Consider the following 12,793-nt stretch of genomic DNA (forward strand, 5'->3'; position numbering starts at 1 on the left):
GTGTGCATAAATATTTTACATTACAAAGATTTGATCCAATTGATTGATACAACCAATTGGTAAATTTTAAAATTGAATTTAAAAAGATTTGCTCTTTGACTGACTAAACGTGAATAATAAACCTGCAATATATATTGCGAATATCCGTTATTCGTAAAAAAAATAAATCCAAAATGCATTCGTATTGCAATTTATGTACTAAATACAAAAATGTATGCATAAAACTACAAGAAAGAAATATAACAAAATTTCAAACAGAATGAATGAAAATTCAATTAATTTTTTAAAAAATTCTCTTTAAAAATATTCAAAAAACCAAATACTAATTTTTATTTTGCATATATAAATATATTTGTATGCAAAATAGCTTTATATGTACACTTTTATTCAAATTGAAAATTCAAATAATCCTGCCACAAAATCGCAAAAACTTTCAATTATACGCGTTTTTATTTACCTATGAAAATTAAGCGTGAAAACCTATATCCAATAGATATTAAATAAATCTAAATTATTTTTTAAAAATTTTAAGTCTTTTATAATAATATTAAATCTGCAGATATATGTAAAATCAATTATTTTTCGAAAAATAAATTTAACAAAATTGCTAGGAACTTAACATTTTAGATTTAAGTTCCTAGCAATTTTGTTAAATAGTGATTTTATTTTCAATTAAATAAATGTAATCCGTTTCGAAACAGGGATTGTTAATAAAAAATTCTAAAATGTTGTAGGGGAGTTCAGAATTTAAAATTAATAGCCGAAACGATTGAGATTAAAATAATAAAAATATGAAAGCATGATGATAAAAATATCAGACAACGCAAATCAAATAAGACCTTACTTAAGCCAATACCACATATCCCATTCCCATTAAGAAGAGTTAATAGATGTTATTCCATTCCTGATATAGGAAGAATATGCGAAAATCAACGCAACATAGAAAAATGCAACAATTTACCAGATTTCAAAATATAAAGTTAACAATCTTATGCAAAAATATAATTTGCTAAGGAACAGAAACTTGTAAACATAAATTTTTTTTCTCCTTACAATGAATGGGAGCATTCATTTTCTTAAGTCATTGAGTTAACTAAGCGGATGACTAAACGTCTAATGTTCTTCTCTAATATTAAATATTGAAGCTATTAATATTTATTGTTTACTTTTGTCAGAATTCAATATCGAATATTGTAGTTAAATTTTCAATATAATATTTCAATATTAAGATTGAGCTGATCAATGTTTGAAGTTAAGGTCCTTCAGTTTAGATCTGGTTCCATAACAACTAAATCAATCAATCAATTAGTATTTATTTAATTGGCAAGTTCAATCTTTATTAATATTAAATAAAAACTTTAAGATTTTATTTGTCCTAACCCTTTGACATAGTTTAAAGTCCCCTTAATCTCTCTCTTTTTAATTTATTAGATCAAAAGAAATTATAATTTTATTTTACATATTAGATATTTAGAGAAATATTTTACGTTATGTATATTCCACTATTTCCAGAGACATCCACACAAACTTTGTCATTATTTAGTAAAATGCTTTTTCAAAATGACAATAGTGAGATGACAAGAAAATTACCATGAAATAAAGTCAAAACAATCAGCATCGTATGGGAGAAATGCAATAGTACGTTCTTTTTAAAAAAAAATAGAAATTCCAATTTGAAAGTGACTTCAAAAAACTGGCTGAAAAAGAAAAATAAATTAGACAATAACAGTCTAATCGTGTGTCTCACTTTTTAATCACTTTCAAATCAGAATCCTCCGTTTTTCTAATGGATATTTCATTTTTCTAATAAGATTACTCACTTTTTCAATTGAATTTTTGAATTTTTATGTCAAATCGTCAACTTAACGGTCTCACTTTCAAAAACAAAGCAAATAAATTTTGTACACATTTTAGAAAAACACGAGATACCCAATACGGAATTGTTCTTGAAAATTACATTATGCAAATATACGATATTTACTCACTTTCTTCTCACTTGTCAAGTAAAATAACGAGATAGACGATCATGCTTCAAATCTCTTGGTCTATGCTTAGTGCATCCTTCGAGCATGAATGAAAATAAAATATAACAAAATTGTCCGTGGATTTAAGAACAAATTTTTATAAGCTAAAAAATTTCATCTTTTCAAAAAAAGTCGATTTTTACTTGTGTTTAACCTTAAATTTATCTAAACAAACTCCTAATAAATTTTTAGTCATCTCAAATTACAAACAAAAATAAATAATTATTAACTATATGCATTATATGTAACTGGTGTAATAATTAAGTAAACTACAAAGCATCAGTTCAGATCTATGCAATTAAAAGCATTCTATTATCAAAGGAATTCTTTGGAAAATTCATGTGAGGAATTATTTTTTCTAATTATTTTTTTTGTTATATTAATTGTTATTCTTTGAAAATATTAAGTAATAAACTTTACACTAAACTGAAGATCTGGAATCAAGCCAGCATGCGATCTATTTCAAATAGTCTAGACCACGAAAGAAATTGGAGTTAAATTGGTTTTCATAATTATTTTGCAAAAATTTTTACAAAATTTCTGAACATTCTAAATAAAATATTTTCGATACAAATTGATGAATTTAAAACAAAAATATTTTTTTAAATATTAATTATCATAAATATGTAACAGCATAAGTTCATTCATATGCATAAGTCTACGCCATACAAGAATACAAGGGAATTCTTGGAAATTCTTAGTGAGTTTTACATGAGTTTTCTTGTAATAACTTTTATTTTTTTTTTGCATTTTTTCTCTGTTTTATCTGATTTTATTTCAATAATTCCTCTAATTAATTTAATATGCAGACATTATCTTGATTATGACAAGTTCTAGTTACACAAATGATCCATAATAATTTTATCAAAGTTAAGGTAAATAAAATATTAAAAGGTAACAACAAAATGATAACTATGTAGTCTGTAAGTATAGAAAAAACAATAATAAAAGCAAAAATTATATACTTACATAAATTATTCTTTTTCTTCCATGTAAAGATGAAAATCTCTAGAGAAAAAAAAGAGTTAAAAAATCATGGTTTATGGTATCAAAGTAACCAAAACAAGAATAACAATGGCAATAATAATAACGATGAACATATTTGTCGTGTCTACCCTATCATCTTTTCGTTATAAAAATCTTGTCATGTTTTTTTGCTCTTTTATTAAGTTTGATTTCAGTTTGTCTCCTTGTTGATCTTCTATCGTTAATCACCTTAAAAGATGAACTTTTCCAAATTCTTTTTTGTTTCCTCTTTTGCAATTGAAATGTACAACCAACTTGCTCGTGTAGAAATATAGTTATAGAAATTCTAGAGTTAATGTATATACATATAGTATGTTTATGAGAATTTCAATATGGAGCAATGTGATTTTAATTTGAAATAAAAGTAAAATTAAAAATAAGGTGCAACCAACACTAGGAATTATTTACATCATACCTAAAATGTCTTTTCTGGAATTTTTAAGTTAAATGAACATTTTTTAAAAAAAATTTTTTAATTATTGTTACATACTTATATGGTTACCTTACTTTTGAAAATGACTTGAAAATCACAATGTATGTAGGTACGAGTACTTCGAATCTTGCAGTGATATAACATGTTAAACTTACATTCTACCATATTAGAACTTGAAATTTTTACTGAATTCTCGAACTAAGCTGGCCAATTTTTCACAACGACAAAAACTTTTTATTATAAAACAAATAAGATTTATGAAAATGACACTAATAATATTTCGATAAGGTCAAGCACATTAATTAAATGAACAACTAAAAATTAATTTTAATAATGACTTATATCATTTTTACCCGTAACATGATTAAAACGGATTAATCACACCGTAAAGCACTATATGTATATAAATATCATAGTTCTCTAATCTTTAAGACCAATTTAAAAGAATTGGAATTAAACATTTTTTCGAAACGTGCTGAAAACGCACAAAAAGTGGAGCGTCTTCCTATACATTTTCTATTGATGATATTTCTTAATAAAGTTGGGTCAAACCAATGGTTTGTATTGTAGCACTTTTCCCTTCAACAAGTGAAAATTCTGTAGCAGTCTTTGAAATAAAGCAAAAATTAATATAAAGAGGGGTTAACATAATGCTCGATTTTAAGGTTTAATTGTGTGAGTTAAGAAAAATAATTATATTTTTTAATGTCATGGAATTTACTGTTATCTTTTTGCGTTTATAGAAATTTGAATAAGTTTGCGGTTTCGGAAATATAGGGTGTCAAAAATTCAAATTTTACAAATTTCGAGAGGCGATAACTTGAAAGGGGGCGGAGATGAAAAAAAAATTTTGTTCTAACGAAATGATCTATTTGTTAATGTCTAAAAGCCCCTTAAATTTCAAGCTTCCACAGGCTAGGGTCTAGAAGAAAAACGACATCAATAATTTGGAAAAAAAAAGACTTTAGATAACGGTAAATTTGAACGGCCATTTTGTTTTTCTAAAGTTCAACTATAGTATACCGTGCTAGCGAAAGCAAGCCGCTGCCTTTATGCGTTTGCAAAATTTCAAAAATGCTTATGATTTCAATGCAACAAATAGTTAAAAAATGCCACTTTTAGGGTTTTGGGGGGGGTATAACTTCTTAAGGGGGGGAGATAGGTAAAAATTTTGTTCTACGGAAATAAGTTTCTAGTAAAGATCTATGTACGTAATTTCAGCTTTCTATCTTCAAGGGTGTAGAAGTTTTGTAAACAGGCAGAAGGACAGACGCACGTACGGACGGACGGACAGACCGACGGACGGACGGACGGACGGACGGACGGACGGTCGGACGGACGGTCGGACGGACGGTCGGACGGACGGAGTGAAATTAATAAGCACTTTTTTTCAAAAATTTTTTGAAAAAGTGCCAAAAATATTAGAATCAATCAGGAATTAGTTAGAATCAGTTTACATGAATTGTTCATAGCGACATTAAAAAAATGCTATCAAATCTTGGTTTTAAAATAAGGAATTCACATTGGAATCACGTAAGTTTCTGGTTTCTTACTGAAATATTTCTAGTACAATTCCTAAAAAGAAATTCTCTATAAATGTGTATTACTTTAAAAAATTAATGACATTATTAAGGCAGTAAAGATTTTATTGAAGAACCTTTTTAAATGATTTATGCAAAAGTCATAATATGTCAATATACAAATATGATACTTTAAAGTTTCACTTCAATTTATCTTAACGCGATGTGTTCAAGAAGGGTTCAAGGAGATGAAAAACTTTTCAAAAAAAAAAAACCAGAGAAGAACAAAATTAAAATGAGATACGGAGACGTTGATGATACCAAAAAGTAACATTTATATTTGTGTAATTTTTTTAAGTGAAGATGCACTCAGCGATTCCTTCTTGGAATAAAAATACAAAAATGTTGTTGAAACTCAAAAAAAAAACCAAAGAAATATCTTTCCTTTTTTGGCTTTTTAAAGTGCACTCATAGTAAAGAAAGTTTTCAAAGTTTGGTTTATTGTTGCTTTATTATTCCCTTTACTTTAACTCTTTTTTAATATATTTAAGTGATTTTTTTTTATAATACAGTTTTAAGAGAGAAATCATAGTCACAATAATAGTTATAAATGCAGATTGAAATCTTAAGGTAATATTACAATACTTCAAAAGTTTCTCAAAGTATTCTTCAAAGACGAAAAAAAAATAAATAAATAAAATTTAAAAATTCTGAAAAATGGTACGTAGAAATGATAAAAAAAATCGTTTGCTTTGAAGTTTTGTTGGTTAAACTACAAAAAATGTTGCTCTTTTAAATTCAAGTTGAACATTTAAAGATTAAAATATTGCAATGCATTTATAAATTACTTGTTTAAACTTACACTTGCCCCTCTTTTAATATAAACCCCAAATCGTTTACGAAATTAAAAATTATTTATTTTAAAACCGATTTACTCCTTGTCTTATAATAAATATAATGAGTAGATTTTGTTAAAAATTCGGATTATAAATAATTCATTTTGAGGCCATTCACGATAAATTTTAAATTGCTATAAAAAGTTTTAGAAAATAACATAAGATTCTTTGGGATATCTATTAACATATACACATATTTATGTATTCAATATACTCGACTAATTAACAGGGAGTTCTACTCCCGAACTGAATCATATACCAACACATTAAAATAAATAATTCTAATATTCTTCGTAATATTTGAATTATTGATAGTAATTTAATAAAAATCCTATTTATAGACTCCAGCTTTTATTTTCTTTTCTATATGCAAATGATGTACTTATCTAAAACCAAAACAAATTTAAATTCAATTTTCATTATTATTTTGTTAATAATTTCACTAGTTCGACTTACAACTGCTTAAAATTTGATAAATTATCAAAATATAGCGAAACGTTTTCAAACGTGTTAATGAAATTTCGATGCTGAAGTGTTTGGTTATTAATTATGATCCTAAAATTATTATTCAAATTTATTTTAAAGGAACGAACAAAAACTCAAATGATGCGAATCATTATTAATTTCAATACGTTCCACTATCGTCATCACATTTATTACTTACAAATGTACATACAAATTAACATAGTTCCATATCATAATTTATTTTAAAATTTAAATAAATTAAAGAAACTGCGAATGAGAATGAGAAAGCTGTTTCCTTCAATAAAATCAATAAATCTAAAATTTAAAACGAATTTATTACTTTTAAATTTACAATCCTATTTTAAAATCTCTGTAAAATTCGATTTCCATTTTGAATTTTAATTAAGAGTTTAGAAAAGAAAAACAAATCTTGTCAAAAAGGCAGTTCATTAAAATATCCTTCTTCATTTTACAATCCAAGTTTCAATCTTGCTTCAAGGTTTTGATATGAATTTGCGTTTTGATCGTCGTTTTTTTTTTCATTCTCCTTAATGTGTACTTTAAGTCTCATTCACATTTATTTTAAATAACATTTTCATTAAGTTGAAATAAACACTTTTAAAAATTCTGACAGTGATTAAGTATTAAAACTATTAAAGAAGAAAATGAAATATCATGACACAAAATAAGTCCATCCAATCATAGGTATTACTTCCAATAAACAAAACAAAATTTTCGTAAACATTTGAATGAATCGACGTTAGGCCTTTAAAACAAGATATTTAAATTTTAATGCTGTCAAGTGAAAATAATCCTAAGCACAGCTTTAACAGATTATAAGATAACCAAAGCTTTAAAAGATTACAAGGTTATAAGATCTCGAGGCTCATGTTGGGCAAATATCATAAAAATCAATTCAGTAACAATTAAATTCTTCTAGTCTTAAAAGAGATTTACTAAATGTTTCCGAATTTTATTAATTTATTTTATGAAATAGAATTTATATTTTTTCAATATTATAGACAAGCCCGATTCAGTTAATACCAATTTGACTACCTATGATATTTTTATTTCTGCAAACTTATCAGTGATCACTAATAACAAAAGCTCAGGCTATTTCGGTTTTGGTGGAACTTAAATTCTTATTCAAAGGGAAAAAAATATGAGGATTTTTTTAGTAAATTTTGTACTTCGCATATTTTATTTTTTATTTGGTAATAACAAACTTAATTTATTTTTCATAACACTACTTCATAATATTTTGCTGCATAAGTGTGTGATGCAGTGAAATTTGTCAAGTACTAAGCACTTAAATCCGACATGGGTATGAAAATATATAAAAACAAAAAAAAAAGCTAAATATTAAAAAAATAAAAGGAATTTTTTTCTCTACTTTTAATAAGAGTAAAAGAAACAATCAAAGGATTGAAGTGAGTTGAACATACAGACATATAAATTTTTAATGTTTTTTTTTTCATTCCTTATTTTATTTTTTGATTATCTGAAGTCATTAAATATAAAATAATGAATTGACTTTATTCGTCGTTATGAATCGATTACTCTGTGATTGACATTCATAATAATTGATACTCGTTTTTTAAAGTAACATAAAAAAATATAAAAATATTCAGAAATCAATTGTTCTTTCGTTTTCTGATCAAGCATTTTTGTTGCAAATTACTTAACTGAATCAATAAAAGAGGTCCGTATATTTTTTCAAATCGTTTATAATTTTTTAAAACATTTTAAAAAAATTTCTATTAGCTTGTTCAAGGGAGACTACAAAAAAGAAACTATGTTAAATGTTAAAACATATTGTCTATTTGTAATGAATGCAATTTTTAAAAACTTTCGTAGCTGTTAAACATAACGTCAATTTCTTGTTTATATTTATATGTATTAAGATTTCATAAAATTTGCAGCGAATAATTTTTATTGAAAGACAATTGATGCATGTACATACACCTTTAAATTGATTTAAATATAACGCACCGCGTACTTTATATTAATTTCAAGTACCAAATATACAGATGCAAAAATACTAATTGCATTCGTACATTATACAAAATAAGACGCATCTGATTTCTGAAGAAACCTTCAATTAAAATCCTGTTGCAGTTTATCGATTAATTTCTCATTCTCGTTATTCATTTAAAAAAAAATATCATCCAAATATTAAATTTAATTAAACTTAAAAAATTCTTAAATAACTTTAAATGTACAAATGGGTTTAATTTAAAATTTATAAATTTTAAAATGTCAGAAATTTCGTAATACTCACGATACAAATACCTTTTGGCCTCATTTCTACATTATTTCTGTTGTTGTCTTTTATATAACACTTCTTATCTTAATATTTATTATTAATTTGAACTGAAAATGGAGTGAACCTATGAGCTCCCGAAAAATAAAAAAAACAATTAAATTAAAAAACTTCATAAAATTGTCTCATCAATTTTGATTTATTTTTATTTTTCAATATGATGAGAATTTTTGAATATTTTATCATTGTTTCTTAACTAAAACAGAAAGAAAAAATCTGAGAACAAAATTATTTGTTTTGTTTTGATTCATAAAACACTCGTTATTTAATACTTTGATTGAATTGACATATGAATGTACATATTTTAATACTTCGACGTACATATGTATATTAGAAATATTCGACGATGCACATATATTTTAAATAATGAAGAAAAGAAAAGCATGGAGAGAGTAAAAGAGAAAAACTATTACGACTTTGATTTAATTCAATTTGACATTTCAACTTTTATTTTACGTTTAACGTTATTCATTTCAATCGGTAAATTAAAAATAATTAAATGGTGAAAAAGATCGTGTCATTTAAAATTTAAATTACAGTATTATCATAATATGAATAGTACAGTTATATTGACTTATTTACATTCTTATAGCTTGCATATTTTTAAGTATCGTAACGCATATAATTCATTTTGACATTTTGTTTTTTCTTTTACTTTTAATTTGAGAAATTATTCATATTTTGTTTTTTTCCTGATTTGTTCTTAATTTATGAAATTGTTATATTGAGTAATGCACGACTTGTAATCAACAAGCAACAATAAAAATACAAAAAAAAAAAAACAAAAAACCTATAAAGTAACAAAATATGAAGGCATTAACGTCAATTGATGCGTTGATGAAGATGGACATCTTAAATTTTTGTTAAGTTGGTATTTCTATGTTTATTTTGCATTTATTTTAAGTCATTATTGTTAAAATCATCAGAACTAAATGGTGACGATATGAATTGTTTCAAGTGTCTTCCACTTATAACAAAAAATTAAAAAAAAAATCTTATTTCAAAAGATTTAAAAAATTGTTTTAAAAAATGTACAAATAGTATGCGTAACAAGATATGCTAAAAAGCAAAAACAAAATAAGAATAATAGAATAACTTTTAGGTTTATGTGATCGGGTTGAAAATTTAAATGAAAAAGGGGTGAGCAAAATTTATTTTTAAATCGAATTTAATTTAAGTGTCAAAAATGTAAAAAAATAAACAAAATAAAACAATACAATTTTGATTATGAAAAACGAAAAAATGCAGAATTGAAGATTTTTTTTATTGCTATTGAGATTTATTTGTTAAATGATGATTGAGAGATGCATAAATTATTTTAGTCACTTTTCACGTAACGATAAGTGTTCAGTTAGAAATTTTAAATTAAATTAAGAGTTAAAACAGTATGAAAAAGGGCAACACTGACGCCTGCCATCATACTACTTGAACCCATCACCATATTAAATTATGACTGAATGTAATAAAGCAGGAAGTAGTTTTTCTTTCTTTTAATTTCTCTTTCGGTTTTTGATTCTCATACTACACCGTTTTTTAATGATTAAAGATTTTCAGCAATTCTTATAATCAATTCCGTTACGATTTGAAACTATTAAAGTTCGCATTTTTTTATTACTTATAATAGTTTCTATCCTGCTTCGATGTACTTGTAAACCATTTACTAACACCTAATATTATAAACTAAATAAATTTAATTTTATTATAATTTTCACAATATTATTTTTATTTTTTTATTTACTTTTCGTTTCAGATGGATTCTTTAACACATGAAAAGATTTGACTAGTATTTTTGTAATTAATGGCAAAATATAAAATGAAAAAGTCTTAAATGAAATTATTAAATCAACTTTCAACTGTAGTATTAAGATACTGTTAAAATTTAGGGAGAAAAACTTCAACAAATAACAAAAAAGAAGAACACTAATTTTATTTCGTGTTTTTGGAATAAATACTCCGAAATTAATTTAGCACAATTCATTTGAACTGCCATCTTCTTTTGGTTTACATACAAAAAAGATGGCGGATCTAAGAAAGCTACGAAACCAGTTTTTATTGATTCTAACATTATTAATATCAAATATATCTGCTGATAGTGTACAACATGTTAGCGATGACGATGTTCATCTAGGTGGTACAAATGGAGGAAGCATTGGGAGTGGTATAATGCATTCAAGTTCAGGTGGTATGCATTCAGATATAATGCACTCCGGTGGAACACCATCACCAGCACTTGGCGTACCAATAATGCCAAGCGAAAATTCAAAGTGTGAAGTAATAACAACACCAATGTGCCGGGGCATTGGTTATAATTTAACATCATTTCCAAATGAAATGAATCATGAAACACAAGAAGAAGCAGGCCTGGAGGTTCATCAATTTTGGCCATTAGTTGAAATAAAATGTTCACCAGATTTAAAATTCTTCTTATGCTCAATGTATACACCAATTTGTTTAGAAGATTACCATAAACCGTTACCAGTATGCAGATCAGTTTGTGAACGTGCACGAGCTGGATGCGCACCGATTATGCAACAATATAGCTTTCAATGGCCGGAAAGAATGGCTTGCGAAAATTTACCATTACATGGTGATCCAGAAAATTTATGTATGGAACAACCTAGTTATACTGATGAAGGTGGCGGTGGAAGTCATTCTGAAAGTGGCCGAGGTAGTATGGGCGGCAGTGGTGGTAGTTCATCCAAGGCGACAAAGAAACCCTCATCACAAAAATGTAAAGGTAAAAATTCAAAAAACTGTCAAAACACCCCAGGAAGCGAAAAAACAACAAAGGAATGCGCGTGTACCTGTCGAGCACCACTAGTGCTCCTGGGGAAGGAAAACCTTTGGTACAACACAACAGTAGGAAAGGTCGCCGGCGTACCAAATTGCGGGATCCCATGCAAGGGCCCGTTCTTCACAAGCGAAGAAAAGGAGTTCGCAAACATATGGATAGCACTGTGGTCGGGCCTGTGCTTCATCAGCACCCTAATGACACTGACCACATTCATCATAGACACGGAAAGGTTCAAATACCCTGAGCGGCCAATAGTTTTCTTGTCAGCATGTTATTTTATGGTAGCAATTGGTTATTTATCGAAAACATTTATGGGAAATGATGAAATTGCTTGTGATGGTAGAGTTATAAAACAATCATCTACAGGGCCAAGTTCCTGTACGTTGGTGTTCTTATTAGTATATTTCTTTGGAATGGCTTCATCTATTTGGTGGGTTGTCCTGTCTTTCACATGGTTCTTAGCAGCTGGTTTAAAGTGGGGTAATGAAGCGATAACTAAACATTCACAATATTTCCATTTAGCTGCGTGGTTAATTCCAACTATACAAAGCGTAGCAGTTTTACTGTTATCGGCTGTGGATGGTGATCCCATTCTTGGCATTTGCTACGTTGGGAATATGAACGTTGATAATTTAAAAACATTTGTTTTGGCGCCACTTTTCGTGTATCTTGTTATCGGCACAACATTCTTAATGGCAGGATTTGTGTCTCTATTTCGAATACGGTCTGTAATTAAACAACAAGGTGGTATTGGAGCTGGTGCAAAAGCTGATAAATTAGAAAAATTAATGATTCGAATTGGTATTTTCTCCGTCCTATATACTGTCCCAGCAACAATTGTAATCGCCTGCTATTTGTATGAGGCAGCATATTTTGAAGATTGGATACAATCCTTGGCTTGTCCATGTTCCACCGCAACTGGACATAGACAAAAACCTTTATACTCAGTATTAATGCTTAAATATTTTATGGCGCTTGCTGTTGGCATCACTTCAGGTGTATGGATTTGGTCTGGTAAAACATTGGAATCTTGGAGAAGATTCTGGAGGAGATTGTGTGGGGTACCTGACCGTACAGGTGCCAATCAAGCGTTAATCAAACAAAGACCTCCAATACCACACCCATATGCTGGATCAGGAATGGGAGTACCTGGTTCGGCAGCTGCATCGTTGTTAGCAACACCATACACACAAGCTGGGGGCAGTGTTGCCTCAACATCACATCATCATTTACATCACCATGTGTTGAAACAACCGCCAGCTAGTCATGTATGACCTGGAGAGTCTGGCGCCGCATCAACAACAGGTCTACC

General features: G+C 27.7%; 1 protein-coding gene across 1 annotated transcript in view; it reads left to right on the forward strand.

Annotated features, from left to right (window-relative positions):
• The window catches only part of LOC129612551 (frizzled-2-like), a 256,524-nt gene extending 243,769 nt beyond the window's left edge, over positions 1 to 12,755 (forward strand). Inside the window, exon 6 of the mRNA XM_055526212.1 lies at positions 10,438 to 12,755. Within this exon, the coding sequence (XP_055382187.1) occupies positions 10,704 to 12,755 (2,052 nt within the window). The 5' untranslated portion in view covers positions 10,438 to 10,703. The remainder of the gene's footprint in view (positions 1 to 10,437) is intronic.
• Positions 12,756 to 12,793: the final 38 nt, after the last annotated feature.

The sequence above is a fragment of the Condylostylus longicornis genome, unplaced genomic scaffold (genome assembly GCF_029603195.1).
Source record: "Condylostylus longicornis isolate FDR11 unplaced genomic scaffold, ASM2960319v2 ptg000075l, whole genome shotgun sequence".
NCBI lineage: Eukaryota > Metazoa > Arthropoda > Insecta > Diptera > Dolichopodidae > Condylostylus > Condylostylus longicornis.